Source organism: Strix uralensis, chromosome 6 (genome assembly GCF_047716275.1).
Source record: "Strix uralensis isolate ZFMK-TIS-50842 chromosome 6, bStrUra1, whole genome shotgun sequence".
Taxonomy (NCBI): Eukaryota; Metazoa; Chordata; class Aves; order Strigiformes; family Strigidae; genus Strix; species Strix uralensis.
In genome coordinates this window covers 15,242,766-15,266,221 of record NC_133977.1, presented here as the reverse complement: position 1 = coordinate 15,266,221, position 23,456 = coordinate 15,242,766, and the positions used below count along the sequence as shown (strand labels likewise).

Here is a 23,456-nt window from a genome sequence, read left to right as displayed (position 1 = left end):
GTGCATACAGTGTCACACTGTGGTTCACTATGGGCTGAGATGTTCAGTTACCTGATGTTCCAGTTTTTTTAAATTGTGCTCTGAATTACCTCTTGAGTGACCAGTTTAAATATTTAACTCTTTAAGAGTAATCTTACAATACTGTTAATCCTGACAATACCTTCAAACTTGCATCAAATGTGATTTGAAGTTAGATCAACTAGGATGTAATGAAGATTCTGAATTACTTCAGAGCTTTCATATATAGATTCCTGATGCTTTGGGGTATAAGTGCACCATATGGTGTTCCCTGGGGAATTTCCATACTTGTTTGCAAAGAAGATTTCTGAGAATTCTCTGAAGCAATTTTGTACTGCATTGTTTCCTATTAGCAGTAGATTGGAGAGCCTCCACCATTTTTAGTCTAAGGGAACATTATAGATTAGTGATAGGTTGTCACAGAATTTTAAGGGAGGGAAGGAATTTGGAAGAAAATTTTAGAAAGCTTATTTTTTTACATGCAAAAAGTTCAGTGTGACACAGATACAGTCTAATTAGGGTAAGTGTTGGCTTACTGCATTACTTAAAAATTTCTATTTTACAACTTAAAGAAAAAAACCCAAGGTAATATATGCTTCTTTTTTCAACAAAAGATAATATGGGAGGGGTTGTTTTTTTAGATTAGCAAATAACTTCTTGACTCCATCTCTAAAAGTAACAACCAATTATAAATTGCCTGAGACAGATGATGATACCAGTAAGGTAAGGTGTGGGGCTTTTTATTTGGTTTTGGGGTTTTTGTGTTTTAATTCATGGTAAGGGAATAGAGGAAAATAAAATCTTTATGGAACAAATCCTTCAAAGACCTTGCATTCTAACAGTGATAGAAACAGGGATCCCTTTCTTGTAAAATCATGTCTTTGCTCAGTGAAAGTTCAGTAGAAACTCCAGAGTCTTCCAATTTTAATATTGTGTCAATAATCAGAAGAATTAAATGTAATATGTTCTTGAATATGATTATTTTCCAAGCTACACTGATGCAAAACAAACTTTAAAAGTCTGGAAAAAATTATGACTTTTCATGGTAGTGCACTTAAAAAGCTGGGCAACAGAAGATGTACCAAATAGCTTGTTATTTTAGATGGCTTAACGAAGCAAGCTAATGACAATTCCATAAATAAAATGTCATAGTGCAGTTGAGGTTGGTCTGTCTGTATTTTGGATGCTGGTGGGTAACAATTTACAAGTGGGACTCGTATTTAATTTATGCTTGCAACCTGTTGTGCATTTCAAATATGAATGGTTGTTCCCCCTTCTTTTAAATTCTGCTTCTTATCGATCAAAAATACCTGACCGTATTGTGATATGAGTGTACTCTTTTCCCTAGTTCAGCATCTATCTTTGTGAAAGCTACTTGGCGTGAATGCACTACTCGAAGTGGGTGGAATCTCCTTGAATAAAGGAAAACATGGAGGTGCCAACAGTCTGCAGTCAAGATAACGGTACTCATAACTTTTGCATCTCTTTGAAAAAGAGAAAGAAAACTGACAAAAAAGCTTTATTTCTAGGTCTCTAATTCTTCCACTGAGTCATGAGAGAGGTGAATGAGTCTAGAAGTATTACTCAATAATTGGAATGATTCTTGATGTTTAATGGTGGTATGCAGCTAATTTAGGGAGCGTCAGAAGAGAATACCTGGCATTTGTTTCTGGCTTACGAAGTCAACAGTCTCTGCAGCTGTATCACGAATTACTAACAACTACAAGAGGGGTGGGTTTTTTTTGCTTAAGGAAATTATTCTCTGTAGTTTGAAGGTTTGTGCTTCTGTATGGAACATCATGGTCTATTTGAGCCTGCTTTGATGTAAGGATAGCATTCTAGGAGATAACTAGTACAAGTCATCTCAAAAAGAGGCAACCAGTAATGAGGAAAAGATCTTAAGTGTCTCCACCAAAGGTGATGTTCTATTACGCACTAGGAAGTTCCTGTAGAAGAGAATCCTTTTAAGAAAACTGTTTTGGGAAAGATTTCCCTGTGGGGCTCACTGAGTTTATCAGTTTAAGTGCTTAGATGTCTGCTTTCCAGAAGCAGATGATTCTTTTGATAAGGTACACTTTCAGGCTTTCCCAGTTTGGATACTCAATAATTCTGCCTGATGATTGAGGCAAAAGTCCCATCTGCAGAAACTTTGCAGGTAACTACCTGTATAAATTAATGCATAAGGAAAATACCTCAGTGAAACTGAAGTTGAAGATAGATCTCCCATAAGTGTTGGTAACATCGAGGTCTAGAGCTGATACAATTAGGAAACAATTAGCTGTCAATGGCTATAAAAAATGGCTATAAAAACTGTGCTGAGGAGAGAAATAAGTAAAGAAAGCAGCTGATGATACTGTCTGCAGTAGGGAGTACTCAGCTGTTCTGGGTCCACTGTGAGCTTTAGTCTTAAGAAATTATTATTTTGACTTTGGCTGATGTAACTTTAGAAGCTTGTAGTGTCTTGGGTTTACCTCAAAATTTTTCTTGCATTACTGTATTACTCATTGAAACATACCAAGTTTAATGCTGTAAACAGATAAAGGAAGGTCTCCAGTTACAATTGCATTGCATGATTACTTTGGCACTAAAAAGCAAAGAGACAGTTTGTGCTTACCAAAATGCACAGGAGTTGAGAATTTACTTCTGATATACAGCAGGAGTCAAACATGCAACTCTCATCGTCTCTTTGAGAACCCTTATAGCTTCATAAATCCAAGTCCTAGCATTTGGAATGGTATTGTATTAGTGCTGTTAGAAACACTGTGTTTCTTGGGAAGAGTGTCACATACCAGAAATGATCTGTTGTCATTTCTGAGGTAAAATTTAAATTCCATGCACTCACAAAAATCCAGTTTGTATCTAGGCCTGACTTTGTGTAACATCTTACCTATTTGTCACCTTTTAGTTTCTGCCTCCTTGAGATTTTAGAAAGACACTGGATTTTTTTTGTTTTCCACTGTATTGGAATACTGTTCCTAACAGATCAAGTGCTGCTTCAAGACTGGTTCTTCCCCTTTTCTGGGACAAGTGGGTGTCTGTGACAACAGAATGTATTTGTCAGAAATTTGCATTTTCATTAGTGATATTCTCCAAAATGTCTGCACTTACCAAGGTGGAGAAAAACAGATGGTATCTGGCCCAAACAGTGGGTCATCCAAAAGAAAAGCCTATAAAATGAGCAAGGCAATTTTTTTATGTTTGCCTCTTAGTAGGAGATATAAGCTTGAGCCCAGACTGGTATGTGTGAGATTCCCTGTGTGTGTTTCTCATAGGTCAGTTGAAAATTGCTAGTATTGACCTAACCCTGCTGGTTAGTAATCTAATAAAATAGAACTCCTAAGCAACAGAGTCGATTGCAGGAAGCAAACAAAGCAGAGAGGAAATAAGTGCATTTCTTGGAAATATAAACTGAAGAAAGGTGCTTTTCGAAGGCCTGGGTCACTGTTTGGCTTTGGTCTTCTGTTTGTACTGAAGTGTCTTGCGCTTTTTTGTTTCTTGGGCTCAGGTATATCTCATGTTCTGACTCTAGTGCTAGAAGAACTGAGTTTGCTCTGTAAAAGAGATGTCAATGGCGTTGGTGTGTTATACGACCTGCTTGGATCTCGCTGGCTGCAAGCACTTTTAAAGGTAAAGTAATATTCAGCTGTGAAGGCAAAGATTTCCTAGAGAACAGTCTCTAGGTTATAGCTACTTTATTCTCTATATCAGGACAATAATGCTGATTTACACTGAGTGCTGATAGTCCTAATGTCAGTCCTAACATCAGCAGTCAAGGTGAACAAAACCACTTTTGCTTTAAAGAAAAGTGTATTCTCTTTCATAATGTCCTAGACATTAAAGCTCTTCCACTTGACACGTCCGTATTAAGGCCAGGAGGATGGAGATGTAGGCTGAACACAGCACTGCTCAGCTGTCTTTTCTATTCTTAAATCTCTGTACGGCTATGCATCCCTCTTTTGGGCATGGATGTTTATGAAATTATATTTTTTGGTTTTGCCCAAACTGATCTGATGTGTAGTTGAAGATTTTAGGTTGTTATAGAACAGTTTTGGCTGGTGTTTCTCTCTTGGGCAGAATCGTATCTCTGAGACAAAATCTGCACAAATTCTGCTTTTCTTCTAATGTGGATATTTAAAAATCTCTAAATTTTAAAGAAGAAAAACTTGCAGTGGATAAGAATGTCCATAAGGCCACTTTAAGAACAGCAATTTATTTTAAATTAAATTTACTTTGTTACTCATGCCTGCAACTAGAGGAAGGAAGATACAAATCGAGAATTGATGCTATCAGGCTATTGTCCTGTATAATCAGCTTTTCTTACTGGAAAATTCAAAACTACTGTATGACTGGCTAGCTGGATGGAAAGACAATGAATTATAGACTCAATTCCAGATGTGTTAAGACATTAAGGATTGAGACTGCAAGCTCTTCAGCTCTCATGGGACTGAGAAATTCCTAGAAATACGGTATTGTCCATTGTGTGTTGGGGATGTATCATGTGAATATAATCATGTGAACAGATAATATCATCATCACATTGTCTTGTCTATCATGGCATGCAATAGATTTATGAATGCCTCCAACACTACCTTGGAAAAAGACCAGTTCCTGTCACGCTGCAGGCACGTGCATTGAATCGTGAGGTAAGATGGCGTATATATAGTGTTTTGCTTTACTTATACCAAATTAGTCAGCTTAGCTGCAGATAAGTGTTCTGGTATTTGTGTCTCAGGTCTAAGTACACTATATAAACTTGAAAGATTCTCTCCTTGCCCATTTGTCAAACTACTCTTACTGTGTTGAGAGTGGGGGATGAGAAATGCATACAGCAGTCACTAGAATGCATGAGCCCTGGCCAGTGTACTGAACACATAAATAATTTGTTTTAACCACTGGCCATATATTTTTCTTCCCAGGTAACTCTGTGGCTCCATGTTATGGCTACAAGCAAGCAGCCTGACATGAGGATTTTGAGAAGCTTTTTGGATTTTTCTAATCATAATAGCTGATTCTTAAATTTCTGAATTAGTGGGAGAGTTAATGACTAAGTGGAGAAACTGACACTAGTAATGAAATTCATCGAGGCATAGGAGAAAAGACTAATTTAGAGCACATGGCACTGTGCCTGAACTAAATTAAGCTTGGCTGAGTGTTGTGCAGCTGTGGTCATATTGTCCAGTTCTAGAACAAACCGTATGGAAATGCTCCAAGTCATATAATGTGAGGGGCTTAACACTCTCGCCATACTCCTCTAAATTCAATTCAGAGCTTACTAGATTAATTGTCCTCCAGAACCAGTGTCTATGCTTTCTCTCTTACCTTTATCAGGTGGTAGAGTTACTGCGTGAAGCCCCTCAGTCTGGGGAGATCAAAGAGCTAAGGCGACTACTGTGTGCTCCACACTTAAAGGCAAGTCCTGCATAAGGAAAGAAAAAGTTTGCTGGTAGAGCTGACTGCAGTGGGAATGGAAACAGATGGCCATCTGTTCACAGAAATTGGCAAAGGAGCCAGAAGAGACATAGTTTCCTAATCATGAACTAACCTAGCTGTGAAATCAGATGTGGGCTGGCTGTCTGAAGTACCTGCAGTGGGCTGCATTCTATTTAAGGGCTATGTTTCAGAGAGATGTTTCGTAAAACGTTAAATTCCAAGTGGTTGATGCAGACATATAAAACCAAATTTTCCTTATAATTGCTAAACCTGCATTCTTTACCCTAGAGCTTCAAATAGAAATGTTTCATCTTTTGTAAGTTTTCCAGAAGAAGCAGACAGGAACTGTTCTTAAAACTTTATTTCACAGTTTAAATTTCCAAGTGAAAAGAAGAAAAAGTCAATGTGTGGAAGGGATCTATATTCACATAGGAACTTACTCACTGATTTCTGTTTTCTGACCAGTCACTGTTTAAAGCTGTTCTATTGTACGATCTTTGCTTCTCAGTTGGTTTGTTTGCTTGTTTTCATTTGTAACAGGCCTTGCTATCTGCTCATGATACTGTGGCCCAGAAAGATTTTGAACCAACCCTTCCACCACTGCCAGACAACATACCTGAAAATGAGGAAGCTATGAGGATTGTCTGCTTAGTGAAAAACAATCAGCCTCTGGTGAGGGAGCTTTCTGATGTCTGTCAAATTATTTTAACTTGTACAAGCACTGATAATGCATTGTGTGTATTGGTTTCTTTCCAGAAATGTCACAGAAACTGTGTGCATTCTTGTCTGGTTTTTACAGAATTGCAAGAATTGTTGAGGTTGGAGGAAAGGGCCTGAGGAGACCATCTAGCCCTGCTCAGTGCAAGTACGACTAGAGCAGGTTGTTCAGTGCCTTGTCCACTCAGGGTTTGAACATTTGGCAGATGTTTTTATCTCCTATAATGAAAATGCAAATTGGATTGAGAGCTCTTCCCTTGGCCAAAATAGTAAGGAAGGGAGAGAGACTCTGAAAGGTTCTTTAGGAATCATTTATGCTTGTAAGTGGAAAACATTGTGTGGCATAATTAATCTGTTTTAGGAAAAGATAGTTGTAATATTTGAGATAGAAAAGATTTCTTACAGTCAGTGAGATTATTTTAGTATGATGGAATTTTGAGGATATTGAAGGATTTAGTGCTAATAATGACACATTATCACCAGATCAGTGTGATGTTAAAAAGGCTGTATATTTCAATGCCTTTTTGTCATTGCGAATATCAGATCTGTGACGTGAAAGGGAACTCACTGGGGTTCTTCACTGATCAGTGTGTTTCTTCTTTGTTTTTATTTGCCAGGGTGCCACCATTAAACGCCATGAGATAACAGGTGACATAACAGTTGCCCGTGTGATCCATGGGGGGCTAGCAGACAGAAGTGGTATGTGTAATTTGAAACAAAGTGATACAAACAACTGAACTTGAAATAAGATATTTGAAGTAAGATAATAGCTTAGCTTCCGCAATTAGTTTTCTGTTATAAAGCAAGACGTGTACATTGGACAGCACTGTAAATTGTAGTACATTGCAGTGACTTTGATTCTGGTTTCATTAATTTTCATATGAATGTGCTATGTTTGAGACTGAGTTGAGGTACAAATCCAGTTTTCATTATGTATTCTTGGCACCAATACCTGGATAAATCTGTCCTGAAATTGATCAGGAATATCCCAAATTGCAGTGTAGTATGAATGCCTGCAGCTCATTCCCTAATGGAGCAATGGAAAACATTAGTAGCCTGTGATTCTCTAAGATAATGGGCTTTAAGGAATATGGAGTAATACTTTCTGGCACTAGTCTACTAAATAGATTGGTAGTTTTAGTTGCTAAGCAATCTTCCAAGGGGTTTCATTGGAAATGTTACTACTTGGGCATCCTAGAATTGAATGTGTTCCATGTTCCTTGGGAAATGTAATGTAACTGAAATGTAAAACATCAGAAGTAAAATTGAACTGTAATAATTATAAAATAGTTCCTTTTAGTATTCTCTGGCCTTTGTATAGAGAAGAAAACCCAAACCGTAGACAATAGCTGATTAAGTTTCTAGTTTGAGTAATGTTTTAATTGAGCTGAAGGAAAATGTAAAAGTAAACAATACTGTGAAGACTTTGTAAAGGACAGAGAGGAGTCCCAAGGCCTCCCACTGCACCTGGAATTAAGGGTTGGTTCCAAGTCTCGTGGTCTATCAATATAATGGGTCTAGCAAGAATAGCTTCAGAAATTACTTTGGGAAATTGAGCTATATTAAAATGTTTCTGCAAATCATCAATAGATTGTAAATGGGAGGTGGGAGGAAATAAGAAGATTGCAGCATGCAAGCTTCTTGTGACCCACAGAAATATGCAGCCCTATCGAGGGGCAATATAGTCTAAATCCAAAATGCCTTCGTGCATACCTGGTGTATGAAGACCTTTAACGCTGACTTCCAAACCTGTGGTATATTGGTGTGTCCCTGCCTCACCTACCCAAGGTAATCCATACTGTGATAAAGCTGCTGCTGCTGCTTTCATCCTTGTTTTCATTGTAGGGTTGCTGTATGCTGGAGATAAACTGGTGGAAGTAAATGGAGTTCCTGTTGAGGGACTTGAGCCTGAGCAAGTTATTAATATTCTGGTATTGAATCTTTTTTAAACCTTTTTTCTTCTTTGTACCTTAAGCGTAACTGCCTGCTGTTTCTTTTACATGCATACACACAGTCTTAGAGGAGAAAGTCTGAAATTTTTAACAAAAAATTCAGATTGTTTCCTACTGTGGATGAAGTTCACAACTGCTCTGAAATCAGAATGTATGAAACCAGAATTAAACCCCTGTTCAGGACAGAAATTAACCTAATTGTGACCATTCCATCTGTAGCTTCTGCAGAAAAAAATACTAATTTATTCAGACTTTACTGATTCATAATTTTTCTGGAAGCTCCACTCAGTTAATATTCCTCAAGAAAGTAGTGGAAAGGTGCTGTTCTAATACAAGTCCGTGTTACAAAATGCATTAAAGCAGAGTTAATGAGCATGCAAGCTACCTACCTCGCCTTGCAAAAAACGGCAGTGGTTGTCAAAATCCTCATGAAGAAATCTGTTGAGCTGTTCCTGTTACATACTTGTCATTTTGCCCACAATCTTTCAGCGTTCTTCACTGCAAAGTGTTAGTGCCAGTCAGTGAAGTATTGCTATATGTAATCAGTCTCAAGTCTTTCTATGTGCTATTTCTCTGGTTGTACTATTTCTAGGTGTAAGAAATACAAACTCTATTGGAATGCTTAATTCTTAAATTTTCCCCCCTCCCCCATTTACATCACTTGTCTAACCAGACCCTACTGCTAATCTAAATTAGATTTCAGTAGAAAAGTTTGGTATGAATTAATGTTTAAAGTATTTATGATGAAACATAGATTTCACTGAATTAAAAATATTTAGCAAGATTTGAAGTTTCATTCTTGAGTTTCCTTTTGAAAGAAATACAGTATTGTCACACTGACTCTGCCTAAATTCTATTTGTGTTATAGACATTATAGTAAACCCAAAGCCATGCTGTGTTAAGCTTGTGCTGCCAATGTTTGGTTATGTGTTGAATACCAGTCATAACTTAAACCTTTTCTAATCATTTAGGCCCTGTCTCAGGGGACAATTATGTTCAAATTAATTCCAGTTTCTGATCGGCCTGTCAGCAACCAAACAACAGTAAGAGATGTTCTTTTTTCCAGATTGTTACTGCAAACCCAAATAATGTGTAACAGTGTGATACAAAGAAATGGTGTTGCTTAGAAGTTTGTTGCAATCCTTAAAATGTTACTTGCCTTTGTGGCTTGCTCTCAGCTGACAGTAACATGCTGTTGCTGAAGCAGTAAAAGCAGTAAACTGAAATATAGTTGTGTTGAAAGTAATGAAGACATTTTCAGAGTGATCTACAGATCCCTGTAGGGATCCCCTGTAGGGATCTGTTGAAGGTCAATTCTTTTCACAATGTGTGAGATTTTTTTTTTTCCTCCCTTAATGAATAGGATTTGGGGCTTGATCTGGTTTTTAAAACTTGACTTTGTCATGCACTGAATTAAGTAGCAGCATTATCTGACCCTGTGATTATAAAGTCCATGTTGTATCTGCTCTAAACATGGCTCCCACTTACTCTGGTATATTTTCTTTACCAGGTCTATGTGCGAGCAATGGCAGATTACTGGCCCTTGCAAGATCCTGCCATACCATGTGCTGATGCAGGTTTGCCTTTTAAGAAGGGTGAAATACTCCAGATTGTGGACCAGAACGATGCTCTTTGGTGGCAGGCCAGGAAAGTTTCAGATCTCAGTGCCTGTGCTGGACTTATACCTTCAAATCATCTTCTTAAAAGGTAAAGAAGTAATAGTTTTTCTGATTCCAGTTCAAAAATTAGCCCGTTATTCAGACTTTGCTATTTAAAATTTTCATAAGTTATATAGCAGTATGATTCAGAGTGACATCTGACAAACATCTATCTTCTTCCTGTTCTCCATCTTCTTGCTCTCCTTGCCTTAAGAGTTACCTATATGAGAATAAGCTTTTGAAAGCACCTATATCATCTTAAATTGATGTGTAAGAAGTTTTCAGCAGTTGCCTAGTCTCTATGCTAGTTGCTAAGATATCTAGTGGAGTGTAGCTGCTGAAAGATGGGTGGAAATTAAGGGCCCCAACCATCTATGATTTAAAAAAAAAGGGGGGGTGGGGGAAGAGTGGGTTACTAAATGTATACTATAAGGGCATAGCTGTATCAAGAAACAGTATTTTTTTTAAAGATGTCCTGTGAGGCATAAGTGACCTCTTCAGCTTTGGTCAAAACTGAACAGACCAGACTAAAGAAAGGAGACAAAAAAGAACCAAAACAAAAAAAAAATGCTCCAGGAAGAACAAGGATCCCTTGCCTATTATTTTCTGCATAAATAGCCCATTATTTTTACACTACATGCTTTCAGAACCAGAGTACTTAAACTGCTGTAGCACACTTCTCAGTTTGATCCTCTAACCACTTGTCCTGTCTGTGTTACCCTCAGGAAAACGTAAGGGCACACAACTGTAGATGATAAGCTTTGATCTGTACTGTAAACCTAGCTGTGGTCTGTAGAATGAAAGGTGAAATCAAACTAGGTTGTGATTGAGGCTGCAGGTAGCAGAGGCAGTAGTACTGCTACCCACAGCAGTAGCACACTCTGCTGCTAGGAGTCTGTACCACAGTATGGCTTATCTTCCTGTCCTTATATATAAACTCAAAATACTCTTAAGTACTTCTGGGCTGCTGATTTGGAAATTGACTTTAAATATTCCTGATAGTATGTCGGCTTGCTTTCAGGACTTTGCAGTGAGCTAAAACACTGGTAATGTTTCCATTCCTGGTGTCTTCTGTGAGCTCAGTACTGATTGATCTTAGGTGTAAGCAGTGAATCTGACTGGCTCGTAATGTGTTTCTGGGCTCTTTTGCTTCTTTAACAGTGATAAATTTATTTCTACATAGGAAGCAGCGAGAATTCTGGTGGTCTCAGCCTTTCCAACCCTATCTCTGTCTCAAATCATCAATGTGTGAGTGAAAAGTTACTTGAATGGTAGAGTAAGAAAGAACGGTCTTGTCTGTTTCCAGGGATACTGAAATACAAGCTCATGCAATTCAGTTTAATGCAAAGACGTTGTTTCTGGAGCCATATTGTCACCTCAGAAGTGTGTTAACTATCCCCAGGCAAATAAATACTTAATGGGAGTTGTACCTGGAGTACTGATGGTGGAAGTTGTCATCTCCAGTGTCTTTGGGATCTGACTGTGAGAGAAGCTGTGAATTCAACTCCTTCTGAAGTCTACAAGCTCTCTAGGAGAACTGGGTGTGCATAAGCCTTGAAGTGACAGTTGTACTAGCCTGGCTTTCCAGGGACACAGATAAGTGCTGCACTGGAAGATGCCATGTGATATGTTTAGAATGTTTCTTTGTCATCAAAACTATTGAGAGAAGGATAGAACTTTCTTCCTTGAGGTGTAAGATAAGCTGTGGTGACAGTCCAGAAACATTATCCTTTGCCAACTATAATTTTCTGTAAACATTCAGTTATTCCTGAAGCATGCTTTTCCTGTTTTCTTCTAAACATGGTTCTTTATGCTAGTAAAAAATTAATTTTTCTCTTGTGATAACTCCCAGATTTGAGTGTGTTTCATTGCCTAGGATTCTTCTTGCACTGATTACTTTGTTAGAGCTAGGACTCTCTTTCACCATAATTTTTATTGCATTTTAACTGCTTCAATGGATCTGCTGTGGGCAGTAAGCACTGTGGAAGAAGGTAGGAGATAGTATCTGGACAACATTTGCATTCCTGTACCTGGAATCAATATAGCACGTGGTTCTACAGGCTTTTTAAAAAGTTGTCAGAAGTGAGGCAGTTTGGTAAATACATGCAAAAGGAACCCAAGTTCTTGGCGTTTTGTGTGCCTAGCATAATTGAAATTAATTCTTTTTTCACTTGAAATAGTAGGAATTTACATTGTCTTAAAGTGGAAACTTAAGCTATGCCTTATCCGGTAGGGACTGACAGGTTGGATGGGTTGCTTTGAGGAACAAAAGACACTTCCTCTTTCTCTTTTCCTGTCCCTCTTTCTCTCCCATCTCCCTGTCTTCAGCAGCTGACCTGAGCAGCTCCGAGAGAGTATTTCTTTAAAGGATACAAATGGGCAGAATATGGTTGACAGATACCCTGACAATTGCCCTGTAATGGGAAAATAGCTTCTACTGGGCCTATCTGGAGGGGCACCCAAGAACTGAACACACAAACAATGCAGTAATGTGAGCCCCTGAGATTGCCCAAGCCCATAAGATTGCATTTCAGGGACATGAATTGATGTGGTCTGGGGATGGTGCTGAATCAATCCTTTTCATTTTCTTCCCTGTAAAAATAATAATAAAATCAACCAAGCAAAACACTTTCCTTGAGTGAAGCGTGTTGGAAAGGTACACACTTTTAAAAGCTACAGGAGAGAAGGGAGTGAGTGGAAAATTATATTCTGTCATGGTACTACTTAATAAATAGGTATCTGCAGGATAAACAGAGTGACAGCCATGTTAAACCTTTTACTATTTCAAAAGGAGAATTCACATTAAACATGTTTGCCACAAGCCCTTCAGAGCACTAGTTTAAGAGCAGTCTTTTGCTCACTAAAGACAGGGAACATCACTGAGTTGAAGTTTCAGGATTTTAACTGTTAAGATGTCTAAAGCTGATCTGATCTTCAAATATTTTCTTTCTGATGTCCAAGTTCAGTCTTGTAAGATCTGTAAGGTTTTTTTCCTCCCCAGTATTTTTCTGATTCAGATGAATTTTCTTCCTTGTGTTGATCTATAGAGGATGACATGCAGATTGATGAGAAGTGTGTGGAAACAGGTAACTGAATTCATTTGAAATTATTCTGTTTGCTTCAAGGTAGTAGCTAGTCAAAGCCTTGGTTTGTTTCCCAGATAAAAACACTCATTCTCCTACTGAACTTAATGGTAGAAAATCCTATTTTTTTATACCCTGGAAACCTCATCCTATATTATTGTATTAAAATGAACTGTTTGCAGTTCTGGTGTACAGTGCTTATAGGGTTGTATTGCGCCAAAAAGAGTGACCACCCCAAAAAGATCTGCGTGAAGAGAGAGCCAACTTCTCTGATTCAGGTTTGGGACTGTGGTTGTAATATTACCATAGTTTTTGCCTGTTGTAGATTTAATGCCACAGATGACTGTAGTCTTGGAGAACCCACAAAGTTTGTCAAGAAACTGATCTCAGGAGAATGTTTTTAGGCACTGACCAAGAATAGGTTTTTACATTTAAATAGTACAGGTGAAGATGGTTGGCTTGACTTCCTAAAGTAGCACTGCTCATTCTTCCTTCTCCCAAGGTAATTCAGAAAGCTCTCATAGACGGATGTGATCCTGTAGGATTGGGTGGAGAGAGACCAGACAGTTAATCCAAGTATGGCAAGCTGTATTTTACCACCTCAGTGTAGAGGGAAGTAGGGAAAGTGTGTGTGAGACACACTGATAGCAGCTGGAAAATTGATTTCTGATCCTGAAATTCTATAGGAGGAAAAGAATTAAATTTTTAATTTCTTTTAATATCTTTGCTATCTGGATTACTAAACAAGATGAAGAGACATTTGAGTCTGGTAAGTTCCTCTGACCTAACTCCAAATTCCTTGCTGTTGTTCTACTGCGAGAAGGGTGTCCAGAGACAAGCAAGTGTATTTAAAAACAAGCAGGTGACAGCAACCAGAATGCCATTTTAGCTTCAGAAGCCATTCTGGCTTGAAAAGCCATTATGTAAAATCCTGTTGCCTTAAGTCTTCCTCTTGCTCTCTAATTATGTTAGTAGTAAGGTTTTTGTCCTGTTATTCCACAAGTGTGTGTTTTTCTCAGGCATCAGTACCAGATCTGTTTATCAAATCCTAATCAGTTATACCTGTGCAAGCTGTGACAGCAGGGGCTGACACTGATGTCAGCAGATAACTGGATTACCTGAGAGTACTGGAGGCCTGAATCCCCAGTGCCTGTAGGAGTTGATGTGGTAAAGAGGAGAGCTGTTCTGGAGTCAACAATTGGTTCTTTTTTTTAACAAAGTTGGTTTTGTGGGTTATTTTTTTTTTTTAGGGCACAGCTACCTATTTAGAGCATATTTAGCATATTTAGAGTTCTGCAAAACTTAAGTCTTCTAAAATAAATAACTGTTCCACTAAAATAAATCTACTACTGTTAAACTTCTTGTCTGAGATGTTTGATATTCTTGTGGAGAAAATGTCATCCACTTTACATCTCCTCTTCTTCACAAGGTTCCTACTTGCTAGTCAGATCTTTTCCTCTTACCACAGGTGGTTCATTCTCTTCAACCTCTCAAGCAATCCCCAAAGCTTTTCAGACAGAACCAGCAGGTCTACAGGGCAGTTCTGTTTTCAGGCTAGGATGTTTCTGATAACTGCACTTGGGGATTACTCTTGCAAATCCTATTCACTGCTTAGTGCTGAGTCAGCTCTCTATTGTATCCAGACAGTCAGAGGAATAAAGGTGAAAATACTTGCTATCCTACATTTTACTTCAACCAGTATGTGATGTATTTTCCGAGTACAATACTGACATAGAAGCTGTAGCTGAGTCTCTCATTCTTTGGGAACTGAGAATTCATGTGCAAACAGACATGTTTTAGATTTAAAGCCTGCAGTACCTGTTTCCTAAACTTTCTAAATGCATTGGACAATGCTGGTTGGATTTTTTTTTAATCTTAGTATAGACTGTCTTCTCAAAACTAATTGTTTTGTCTGTCTCTATCTGAATGTGCAGAGGAGCTTAAAGAAGGTAACACTAACTTTTTTTCCCGTCTCCTGTAAGCAGTAATTGATTAGAATTTATCTGTGTTTATGGCATTACCTGTAACTACCACTCCTCTTACAATACCCAGTAGCTGAATTGCTTGTTCCCTGTAGGATTCTTCACTGCATTCCATAGCGTAAACAGAGGGTAAAGCAGAAATGCTCAAAAAGATTTGAATGACAGCTCAAAAGACCTGAAGATAGAAATGATACAGGCGTATCTCAGCTGACTCATACTCTGAACTTTGCCATGAACGAGCAGTTTTGTGCCAAGTAGTTTTTTCTACAGTCATAAACAAGGAGCTTTTAGTACATACAGAAATGTAGGAATAGAACTGTATGTTAAAGGTCCAAGTAGTATTTCAATGTGAGAGGAGTAACTAAGATACATCCAATTTTGTTTTGATACTTGCATGCTTGTAACTGTCAAAGAATCTAGTGCTAAAAGACAATACATTTCATGCTTTGCAAATGAAAAGAATGTTCTTGCCTTGGAACAATTACTGCCTTTAAAGGTATGCCTTTGTCTTCTGCATCTTATTCTTGCTTTAGCAAGGCCTAAAAGGGAATACACAGCTTGGATAACTATTGGGGAATAGGTATTTTTGAGCCTCATCAGAGAGATTTCATTAAAAAAATTATATATATAGATTTAAAAGGCTCACCTGAATGGTTAAGCCTTCACAAGGAACAGCAGGAGAATGGGGACAAAAAGAATTGGAGGAAACAGATTAGTCTGGGATGTTGGAGTACAGATATCCCTGATGATTAAAAAGAAATAATAAAATCAGGTCTTCATTCTGCCTGGAAGATCTGACCAGATACATGTTGCATTTTCCAAGCATGCTATGGGGCAGAAACTGAGTTACAAATTTTTTATTTCTGAATTTGAGGTACTGACTTATTGGTTATTGTAACGTTATCACTAAAGAATCCTTGTAAGCTAGGTTTCACCTAAAAAGCTTAAATTCTGTGGAGGTTTCTTCACTATAAGTATTTCAAAACTTTGTCTGGCATCTAGTTATCTTAGGAATGAAACAAATAAAATGCTGAGTTTCAAATCTAATTTAGAAAATACCAAGACTTTCTAAGTTTAATTTTTCTCTTACAGAAATATAGATCCTTTCAATTGGTCATGTGAAATATTTGTGTATTTCATATTATGGAGTATTGTGCTTTTTTTAGTAGATTAGGCATGGTACTTCCATATGTTTACTGAAACACTGTCTTTCCTTTGGGATCAGCAATAATTGTTAGCCATCTAACTCTTAAGCTTTCACTGTTCTGTTTTTATTTCATGAGTATTTGTTCTTCATATTCTAGAAGAGGAAGAATTTGGTGAATTTGGTCAACGAGTCTTTATTGGTATGCAATGACTAAAGATAAGTAAGATGTTTGGGGCTTGATCTAGATTAAGTGCTTGTCTGAAGTTAAATAAAATGCTTTGTTCTTTATTTCACCTAAAGACTTACTGAATTGAATTCTATTTGCTCTGTTTTCCAAACTTCAAGAAGTCGCTTTCCTCTCCATTTAAATCTCTCTTCCTGTCAAGTTTCTACTGAGACCTGGCCACCATTTTAAATTGACTGGCTGTTAAGATTTCCCCTATGTCATGATTAATTTTGCTAGAGCGTCATGTTGTATGTCATCCATTGAGAATAATCATGAGGGCTTTCATTAGAAAAGTTAGACCTAAAAGTGAGGTTTTCAGAGTTGGATGGTGAGGTGAGCAACAAACCCGTCCCTGTTACTAAGCTGTAGTGACCTTTAAAGTATTTGGATTCATTCTGGCAGATGGAGCAAATGTTCCAGATCTGCTTTAGGAGAGTGAACCAGCTACGCTATCAAAAAACAATTGATCTGTTTCCTAGTGATGCTTTATGTAGCCAGAAGCTCCTCCTTTGGATTGTTCTGGGGTTCTTTTGGGGGTCTTTAATTCTGGACTAATTTTCAGGTGACCTTCTGTGAGATTTGACCTCCTTTAACTAAGTCTTTTAATGCTCAGAGGTTCTACCAAGCTGACATACCCAGTGCAGCAATGAAATTCACTAACTTTCACCCTGCAAAAAGCTCAAAAAAACAGTATGTTGTGTGGCTTAGAGACACTCTAGGCTAAAGAACTAGTTGCCTGCATCTCAGGTGTATCTTCCAGCACTGATGTCTTTGCCCCTTACAGCTGGTTTCCGCAGAAGTATGCGCCTGTGTCGCAGGAAATCCCGGACCAACCAGCAGTCATGCTACACCCAGTGCCCCAGCAGCTGTTACAGCAGTCTTGCAGCTCCATATGAAGAGGTAGTTAGGTACCAGCGGCATCCAGCAGACCGACACAGACTAATTATACTAGTGGGTAAGAGGTTAATTGCTTTCTCATGCAAATTTCACAATCTATAACAGAGGGGAGGAAACAGTCATGGTCTGATCCACTGAGGTTTCCTACTGCTGGCTCTGGCTGCAGTGGTTGAAGACTGTGCGGGTAGCTCACAAAGCAACGTTTCAAGAATGATTGTCTGTAATTTGACCCCATTATTGGTTTTAAAGTTAAAGTATGTATCATCTTCGCTTGAAATGGTGAATGTTAAAGAAAAAATTAAGTTCTTAGAAGAAGCCGTATAGTTATGAATTCTGGTTGATAATAGATTTTATTAGGGAAATTGTTAAGTTTTATATTCAGTTGGGACTGGTACAGAAAGGGATGAGAAAACATTTGTAACTTATCAGAAAAAATCTTAACATGGAGGCATTTCTGCAGCCAGTGGTAAATGCATGGATATAGTAAGAAGAATGCTTAAAATTAAACTCCAGACGACAAAAAATTCAATCCTGGGCAGTAGAGAAAGTTAAAAAGATGCCTTTAATAATGCTTGCTGTAGGAAACATTGTATTAAGTGGGCTGCAGGCTCTCAAGTGGTCTTTAATGATAGTGACTAAAAGGAGGCTGTTGTTCTGCAGTGTTCCATGATCCTGATAAAGCAAACTAGGTAAAGGCAAATCCATTGTCCTTTCTAAGTCTGGAAGTATTTGATGATAATTTTTCCTTTTAAAATGGTATTGCTGAGTTGCATCATGGGTATGATTATATTGCTGGGAAGTGATTTGTACCCTGAATCAGTCAAGATGCTTCACTTCTGGTACGTTTTTTTGGAACTTATTTACATTTCATTTATGCATGTGCAATGTGTTAGAAAATGGGGGGTGTGCATGCAAAAAGTGCCTCTGTTAGTAATATTGCTTGCTTTTCCAACTTTTCAGGTCCTGCAGGAGTTGGTGTGAATGAGCTAAGGCGAAGGCTTATTGCAAGTAACCCACGAGAGTTTCGAAGTGCCATACCTCGTATGTAATGTTCTTCCTCTTTCCCCCACTGCCCCTTCAAACATGATTAGGAAATGTCAAGTACCTCCCTCTTGCCTTTGTGTATTCATGCACTCTTTGCTCTATAGCTGTGTTTTCAGCTCTACTGCAAGCCAGAACAATTTGCTTTTATAAGGGTCGATTTATTATCTTTCTCCTCATTTTGGCAAACTGGCCAAAAGTGTTTTCAAGTCACAGCTCCTGAAACCCTTAAAGCTTTATGTAGTAGTAGATTATCTGCATGATTTGGTTTAACCTTGATGTTTGCTTCTCCTAGATTTAAAAATAGAATGTTTCTATGGGACATTGTAAGTTCATACTGTTTTAAGTGCTAAGATACAAGAATGAAGGCAACAGAAGTTGGTGCTTAAATAGGCTTTGCAACTTTCCTTATTAGGCTTCTAGTCTCAGATGAGACTTACACAGCGTAATTTCTGACATAACTGAAATTGTTTCTACCTGTGCTTATTTGGTTCTTGTGATTTGGATAACAAACAGGAAATATAGGAATCTGAAGCTGGTTGAAAATTCAAGAATTCTTTTGTGCCTGAGATCCCAGATATGGGCTAGGTGCAAGTGTGGAAAGGTTTGTGGGATGTTTCCAAATGAACTTGAATCAATTTTTACCTCAGAGGAGTAAAAACAGTTATGCAGCCACTTCCAAAGCAGTTCCTGATTGGTTTGAGTCACAGATACTTGGATTAAACCACTCTCCTTCCATTCCAAGAAATACAGATGTGCTTTGCTAATTTTCAGGGACTTGCCACTGGGCAACCAGTAGAGTACACCAGACTTTTGCTCTTGATGAACAAGTGGAAACAACTCATTATTTCTGAAAATACTGATTTATAGTCCTTCATGAAAGGTGTCTCAATTTCATTTATAGTTACAGGAATTTACTTTCAGTTGATTATTTTTTGTATGTATCTCCTTTCAGATACCACTCGTGTTCAGAAGAGTTATGAAATGAATGGTCGTGAATATCACTATGTATCAAAGGAAACTTTTGAAAACATGGTGTATAGCCACAGGTAAGTAGGAGAAATGAATTACCAATTTATTACTTAAAATGTAACAAGATCCAAGAAAAGACAGTTTTGTAGTAGGTCTCAAGTCTGGGCTCCTTTACTCATACTTACTATGTATGTTTGGTGTAAATTTGCGTCAAACTACTTGAGCCCATTGCTTCAAAAACTGTGTTTGTGCAGTTACAAATATGCTCCTCTATAACTAACCTTAGAATCTTTCTAAAAGAAAGTGGGATCTCCAGTCCTGAGCTCATTTGATGTGCTTGTAAATTATGGGTTTAACTCTCCTGGAAATCAGACTGCTTTCTAAAATTGAGCAGTGATTCAGACCCTGATCTGCAACTGTAGCAGTGATGACATCTCCACGTAAGCAGCTAAACTGTACAGGCTAAACTTTTAAAAGTGTCTGCTCGTTTCTATGCATCAATAATCCCTCTCAGACCAGTTCAGTGCTGGAAGCTACGCTCCTTGAGCTGTGCCAAGTGATTTGAGATCTTCTGATTTATGAAGTTATTTGTACTATATAAATGAACAATCATTTTAACATTAGAATCACAACCTCTAAACACATAATTTGTAACAAAATGAGTAAAAAATGCATGCTTTGGAGATGTTAAACTGTAATGGTTCCGATTTTGTGTCCAGTGTAGCAGGGAAGAGCAAAGGTGGAGGCTGTTCATCAGTTTTCACTATGTTTTATGATCATTCAGTCTTGATCACTGGATTACATTTGAAGGTTTCACCCTTAAATGGAAGCTTTTTGAGACTTAAGTGCTCTTTCATTTTCCTTCTTCCTCACCACTATTGCAGAATGCTGGAATATGGGGAATACAAAGGGTACCTGTATGGTACCAGTATTGATGCAGTGCGAACTGTCCTCGATGAAGGGAAGATCTGTGTAATAGATTTAGAACCACAGGTGAGTTATAAAGGGGTAGGGAATCTAGAGTTCATAGCTTCTGGAAGGAAAAACAATTCTCTATATGTTCCTGAGCTACTGGAATAGTGCTAGTTGCTTTGTCTAGTTTTTCACTTCAGCTCATGGTGCTTGTTAATAATAGATTATTCTTTGCATGGGTCTGGGGGCAGGGGGTAGGGGGCCACAGGTGCCACAGTGGCAAATATGTACAGATCAGTATAGCTTGTTTGTTTCCAAGTCAGCAGCTGCATTATCAGGTGGAATGGTACAGGAACGAGTTTTCATACTTGCTTAAAGCAAGGATTATTCTTTCCTGTGGAGACTGTTGCATGGGATTTCTTCTTCCTCCAAGCCCTGTTAGTTGAGAGTTCTGTCCTTCCGTTAGCAGTCTCTGAACACCCTTTGGTAAAAGCAGCAACTGTTAAAGTAATTGAGCAAAAGCAGGGAATTATATCACATTTATTTCTCTTCAGAAGTAACTTAAAGGCTGGAGGTAAGCTGCTGGCACACATGACCAAACAGCTCTACAAGAACCTTCAGCGAGTGGTTGATGTGTAGGCCACCACTCATCTAGGGATCCACAGTCTGTGAATGTTTACTCTACAAGGAAGGGCAGCTTGCACATATGGCCTAGCAGATACAGGCAAGAGATGCTTCAAATACCAGGGTGATTACCAAATGTTCCTGGTAGATGTTTTCTACTCTCTAATTATGCAGAGCCAGTGTGTCAGAGCCTTAGGTTAGCAGTGGTTTGTGTTCTTTAGAATAGAAGTTAAGTTACATGACCTGTGGGGTACCTCTCAAAATCCAAACAGCTATAAGGGACAGATTAGGCCACACTTAAGTCTTCATTTCAGATCTAAAAATACTTGTGTTTCTTCTGCTATGCTTCTCCTAAACAAAAGGGAGAAGAGGGGAGAAAATGTAATCTTGCTACTTGAACAGATGTGCCACTATCAGTTTCTTAGGGTGTGAGTCTAAAGGGTAAGTTTTGGGAAGGGTATGAAGTAATGGCACATAGCTACTCCTCAGTACCTGCTGTGAGGTAGGAGAATTACTGCAGAGTTGCATACTTGTATTTTGAATCTGGTGGCTTTGGCCAACTTTAGATTTAGAGTCTTTTCTTTTTTCTAGTTCCCTCCACTGCCTTGCAGAAGTTTAAAAATGCTTATTAACATCAGGGAATGTTACATAGCACAAAGAAAGCAGGATACTTTCTTCCAGTATGGAGCAATAAAGGTGTATTTTTCCCAAAGGTAGCTCCCCAGCAGCTAAAAAAAAAAAAAAAAAAAATTTCAGATTCATGTTTAATGTTGTTGATTGTAGAGATCTGTTAATGACAGGGTCCAGTCACTCAATGGAGTTGAAAGCATCTCCTAATAAGGCTACCAAGCAGAATTAAGTGATTGGTATGCTACAGTTACTTAACAAGGTCCAGGGATTATTGGTGAGGTCATTTTAAAGTAGGTGTTCCTGAAAAAGATTACCACTAGGTCTGGAGATAACAGCATATTGTAAACAATTGGTGCTTTATGGGAGTAAAACTGGGATGAATACACTTGAAATACTTTAACTTCTTTTTACTCTTAATTTGCAGGGCATACAAGTAGCCCGGACTCATGAATTAAAGCCCTACATTATATTCATCAAGCCATCCAGCATAAGCTGCATGAGACAGACTCGTAAAAATGCCAGGATCATTACAGATTATTATGTGAACATGAAATTCAAGGTGAGATTTGGGAATAGAAGAGACTCAGTTTATTATTCTGGAATTCTGTGTTTAGAACATAATGCATTCTACTATGTTACTATATTAACTCGTTAAAAAAGATTATTGTGTCTCTAGGATTAAGTTATTCTTTTTGTTTGGTTTGTTGGGATTTTTTCTGCCTCCAGATTTGAAGTGCAAGGGTTGTAATTTATACGTAGGGAATTGAGGCATTTTGCTTCAAAATGTCTTTAAAGGAGAGGGGTTTTGTATATTTTTGTTTTAATTAACTGCCTTGTGACAAGATTTGAGTCAACACATATGTTTACTGTTTGCATTAAAATACCTGGAATGAGCTTTGTTCAGTAACTTAAATATTTTTTCATGTAGTTACAAGAATGTATTGTTATTTCATGTATGCTTAATGACAGTATCAATTCCATACTAAGTTCTACAGATAAAACACAAATCCTGCATGTCAGAAATGCATATCTTGTATTTACAATGTGTCTAGTGCATTGTCACAATTATTTCCATGCAAATCATAATCAAGTTTATCATCTTAAAATTTTGGAGACCTCAGTCCCTAACTGTATATGGAAATGAATCATGATTGCTATGGCAGAAACAAACATGAACACTGGGGAAATAAATTAGAATGTGGAATGAGAACACAAGAGGATTTGCCTTCCTGCCAGCACTTGTCAGTAGAATAACCGGTCAGGGGCAAATGGAGCATAGTGAAACCCAAGGTATTTCCTTGGGAAGAGTATGGCAGACCGCTCCGTTTCAGAGGTTTGGAACTGCCAGTGGCAGGCGTGCTTTACTATAGCAGACTGTAAATGATAAAGTACGCTGGCACTATCTACTCACCTCTGGTTTACATGGCCCAAGGTGTTCTGCAGATGCCATGCAGTATGTTTCTCCACACAACACCAAAGCTTTATAGACTTACTCTGTGTCTCACAGGAGGAAGATTTACAGGAGATGGAAGACTCAGCTAAGAAAATGGAAGCTCAGTTTGGTCAGTTCTTTGATCAAGTGATTGTGAATGACAATTTGCAAGAAGCATCTGCGCAGCTGCTGTCTGCAGTCCATCATGCACAGGACGAGCCCCAGTGGGTCCCTGCAGTATGGATATGCTCAGATGCTCAGCCCTGATTCTGAGCAGCAGGCAGCTTCAGAAAGATTACAGCTTATGTTTTACTTCAAGAATAATCCTAATGTCAGGATTGCAAGAATTTATCTTTGTATGTGAGGGATTTGGAAGAGGATTAGGAAAGAAGCTGCTGCAGGAGATAGAATCATACTATGTTTTGTGTAGTTCTTCAGCTTTTTGTTACAGTTGCATCCACTTTTATACAAAAAAGGAAATATTGTGAGTGCTCAATTACAAGAATAAAGAAAAATCTATTTTGTTGCATGTATCGGTATGATTTACTCATATATAGCTATGGAAAAGTCCTTTTCTTTCTTTTTATTATGGTCATTCTGGTACTGTGATACCTGTACATTCTGCAAGTCTTACTGACGAACAATATTCAGTCAATATTCAGTCCAGAGCATGCTCTTTTAGCATGCTGTCTTTAAGCAAAGCATGTTATTTGTGAAGGTAGTGGTTTGCTGCTT

At 38.1% G+C, this 23,456-nt stretch overlaps 1 protein-coding gene across 1 annotated transcript in view; it reads left to right on the top strand.

The window, feature by feature from the left end:
* The window catches only part of MPP4 (MAGUK p55 scaffold protein 4), a 28,608-nt gene extending 5,358 nt beyond the window's left edge, over positions 1–23,250 (top strand). The window contains exons 3-21 of the mRNA XM_074872875.1: positions 1,367–1,481; positions 3,524–3,645; positions 4,584–4,661; positions 5,347–5,427; positions 5,989–6,120; positions 6,783–6,864; positions 8,011–8,096; positions 9,089–9,160; positions 9,628–9,824; positions 10,959–11,023; positions 11,749–11,766; positions 12,823–12,861; positions 16,145–16,186; positions 16,998–17,168; positions 18,071–18,151; positions 19,107–19,200; positions 20,008–20,116; positions 21,714–21,848; positions 22,797–23,250. Of these exons, the coding sequence (XP_074728976.1) occupies positions 1,448–1,481; positions 3,524–3,645; positions 4,584–4,661; positions 5,347–5,427; positions 5,989–6,120; positions 6,783–6,864; positions 8,011–8,096; positions 9,089–9,160; positions 9,628–9,824; positions 10,959–11,023; positions 11,749–11,766; positions 12,823–12,861; positions 16,145–16,186; positions 16,998–17,168; positions 18,071–18,151; positions 19,107–19,200; positions 20,008–20,116; positions 21,714–21,848; positions 22,797–22,988 (1,830 nt within the window). The 5' untranslated portion in view covers positions 1,367–1,447 and the 3' untranslated portion in view covers positions 22,989–23,250. The remainder of the gene's footprint in view (positions 1–1,366; positions 1,482–3,523; positions 3,646–4,583; positions 4,662–5,346; positions 5,428–5,988; positions 6,121–6,782; positions 6,865–8,010; positions 8,097–9,088; positions 9,161–9,627; positions 9,825–10,958; positions 11,024–11,748; positions 11,767–12,822; positions 12,862–16,144; positions 16,187–16,997; positions 17,169–18,070; positions 18,152–19,106; positions 19,201–20,007; positions 20,117–21,713; positions 21,849–22,796) is intronic.
* Positions 23,251–23,456: the final 206 nt, after the last annotated feature.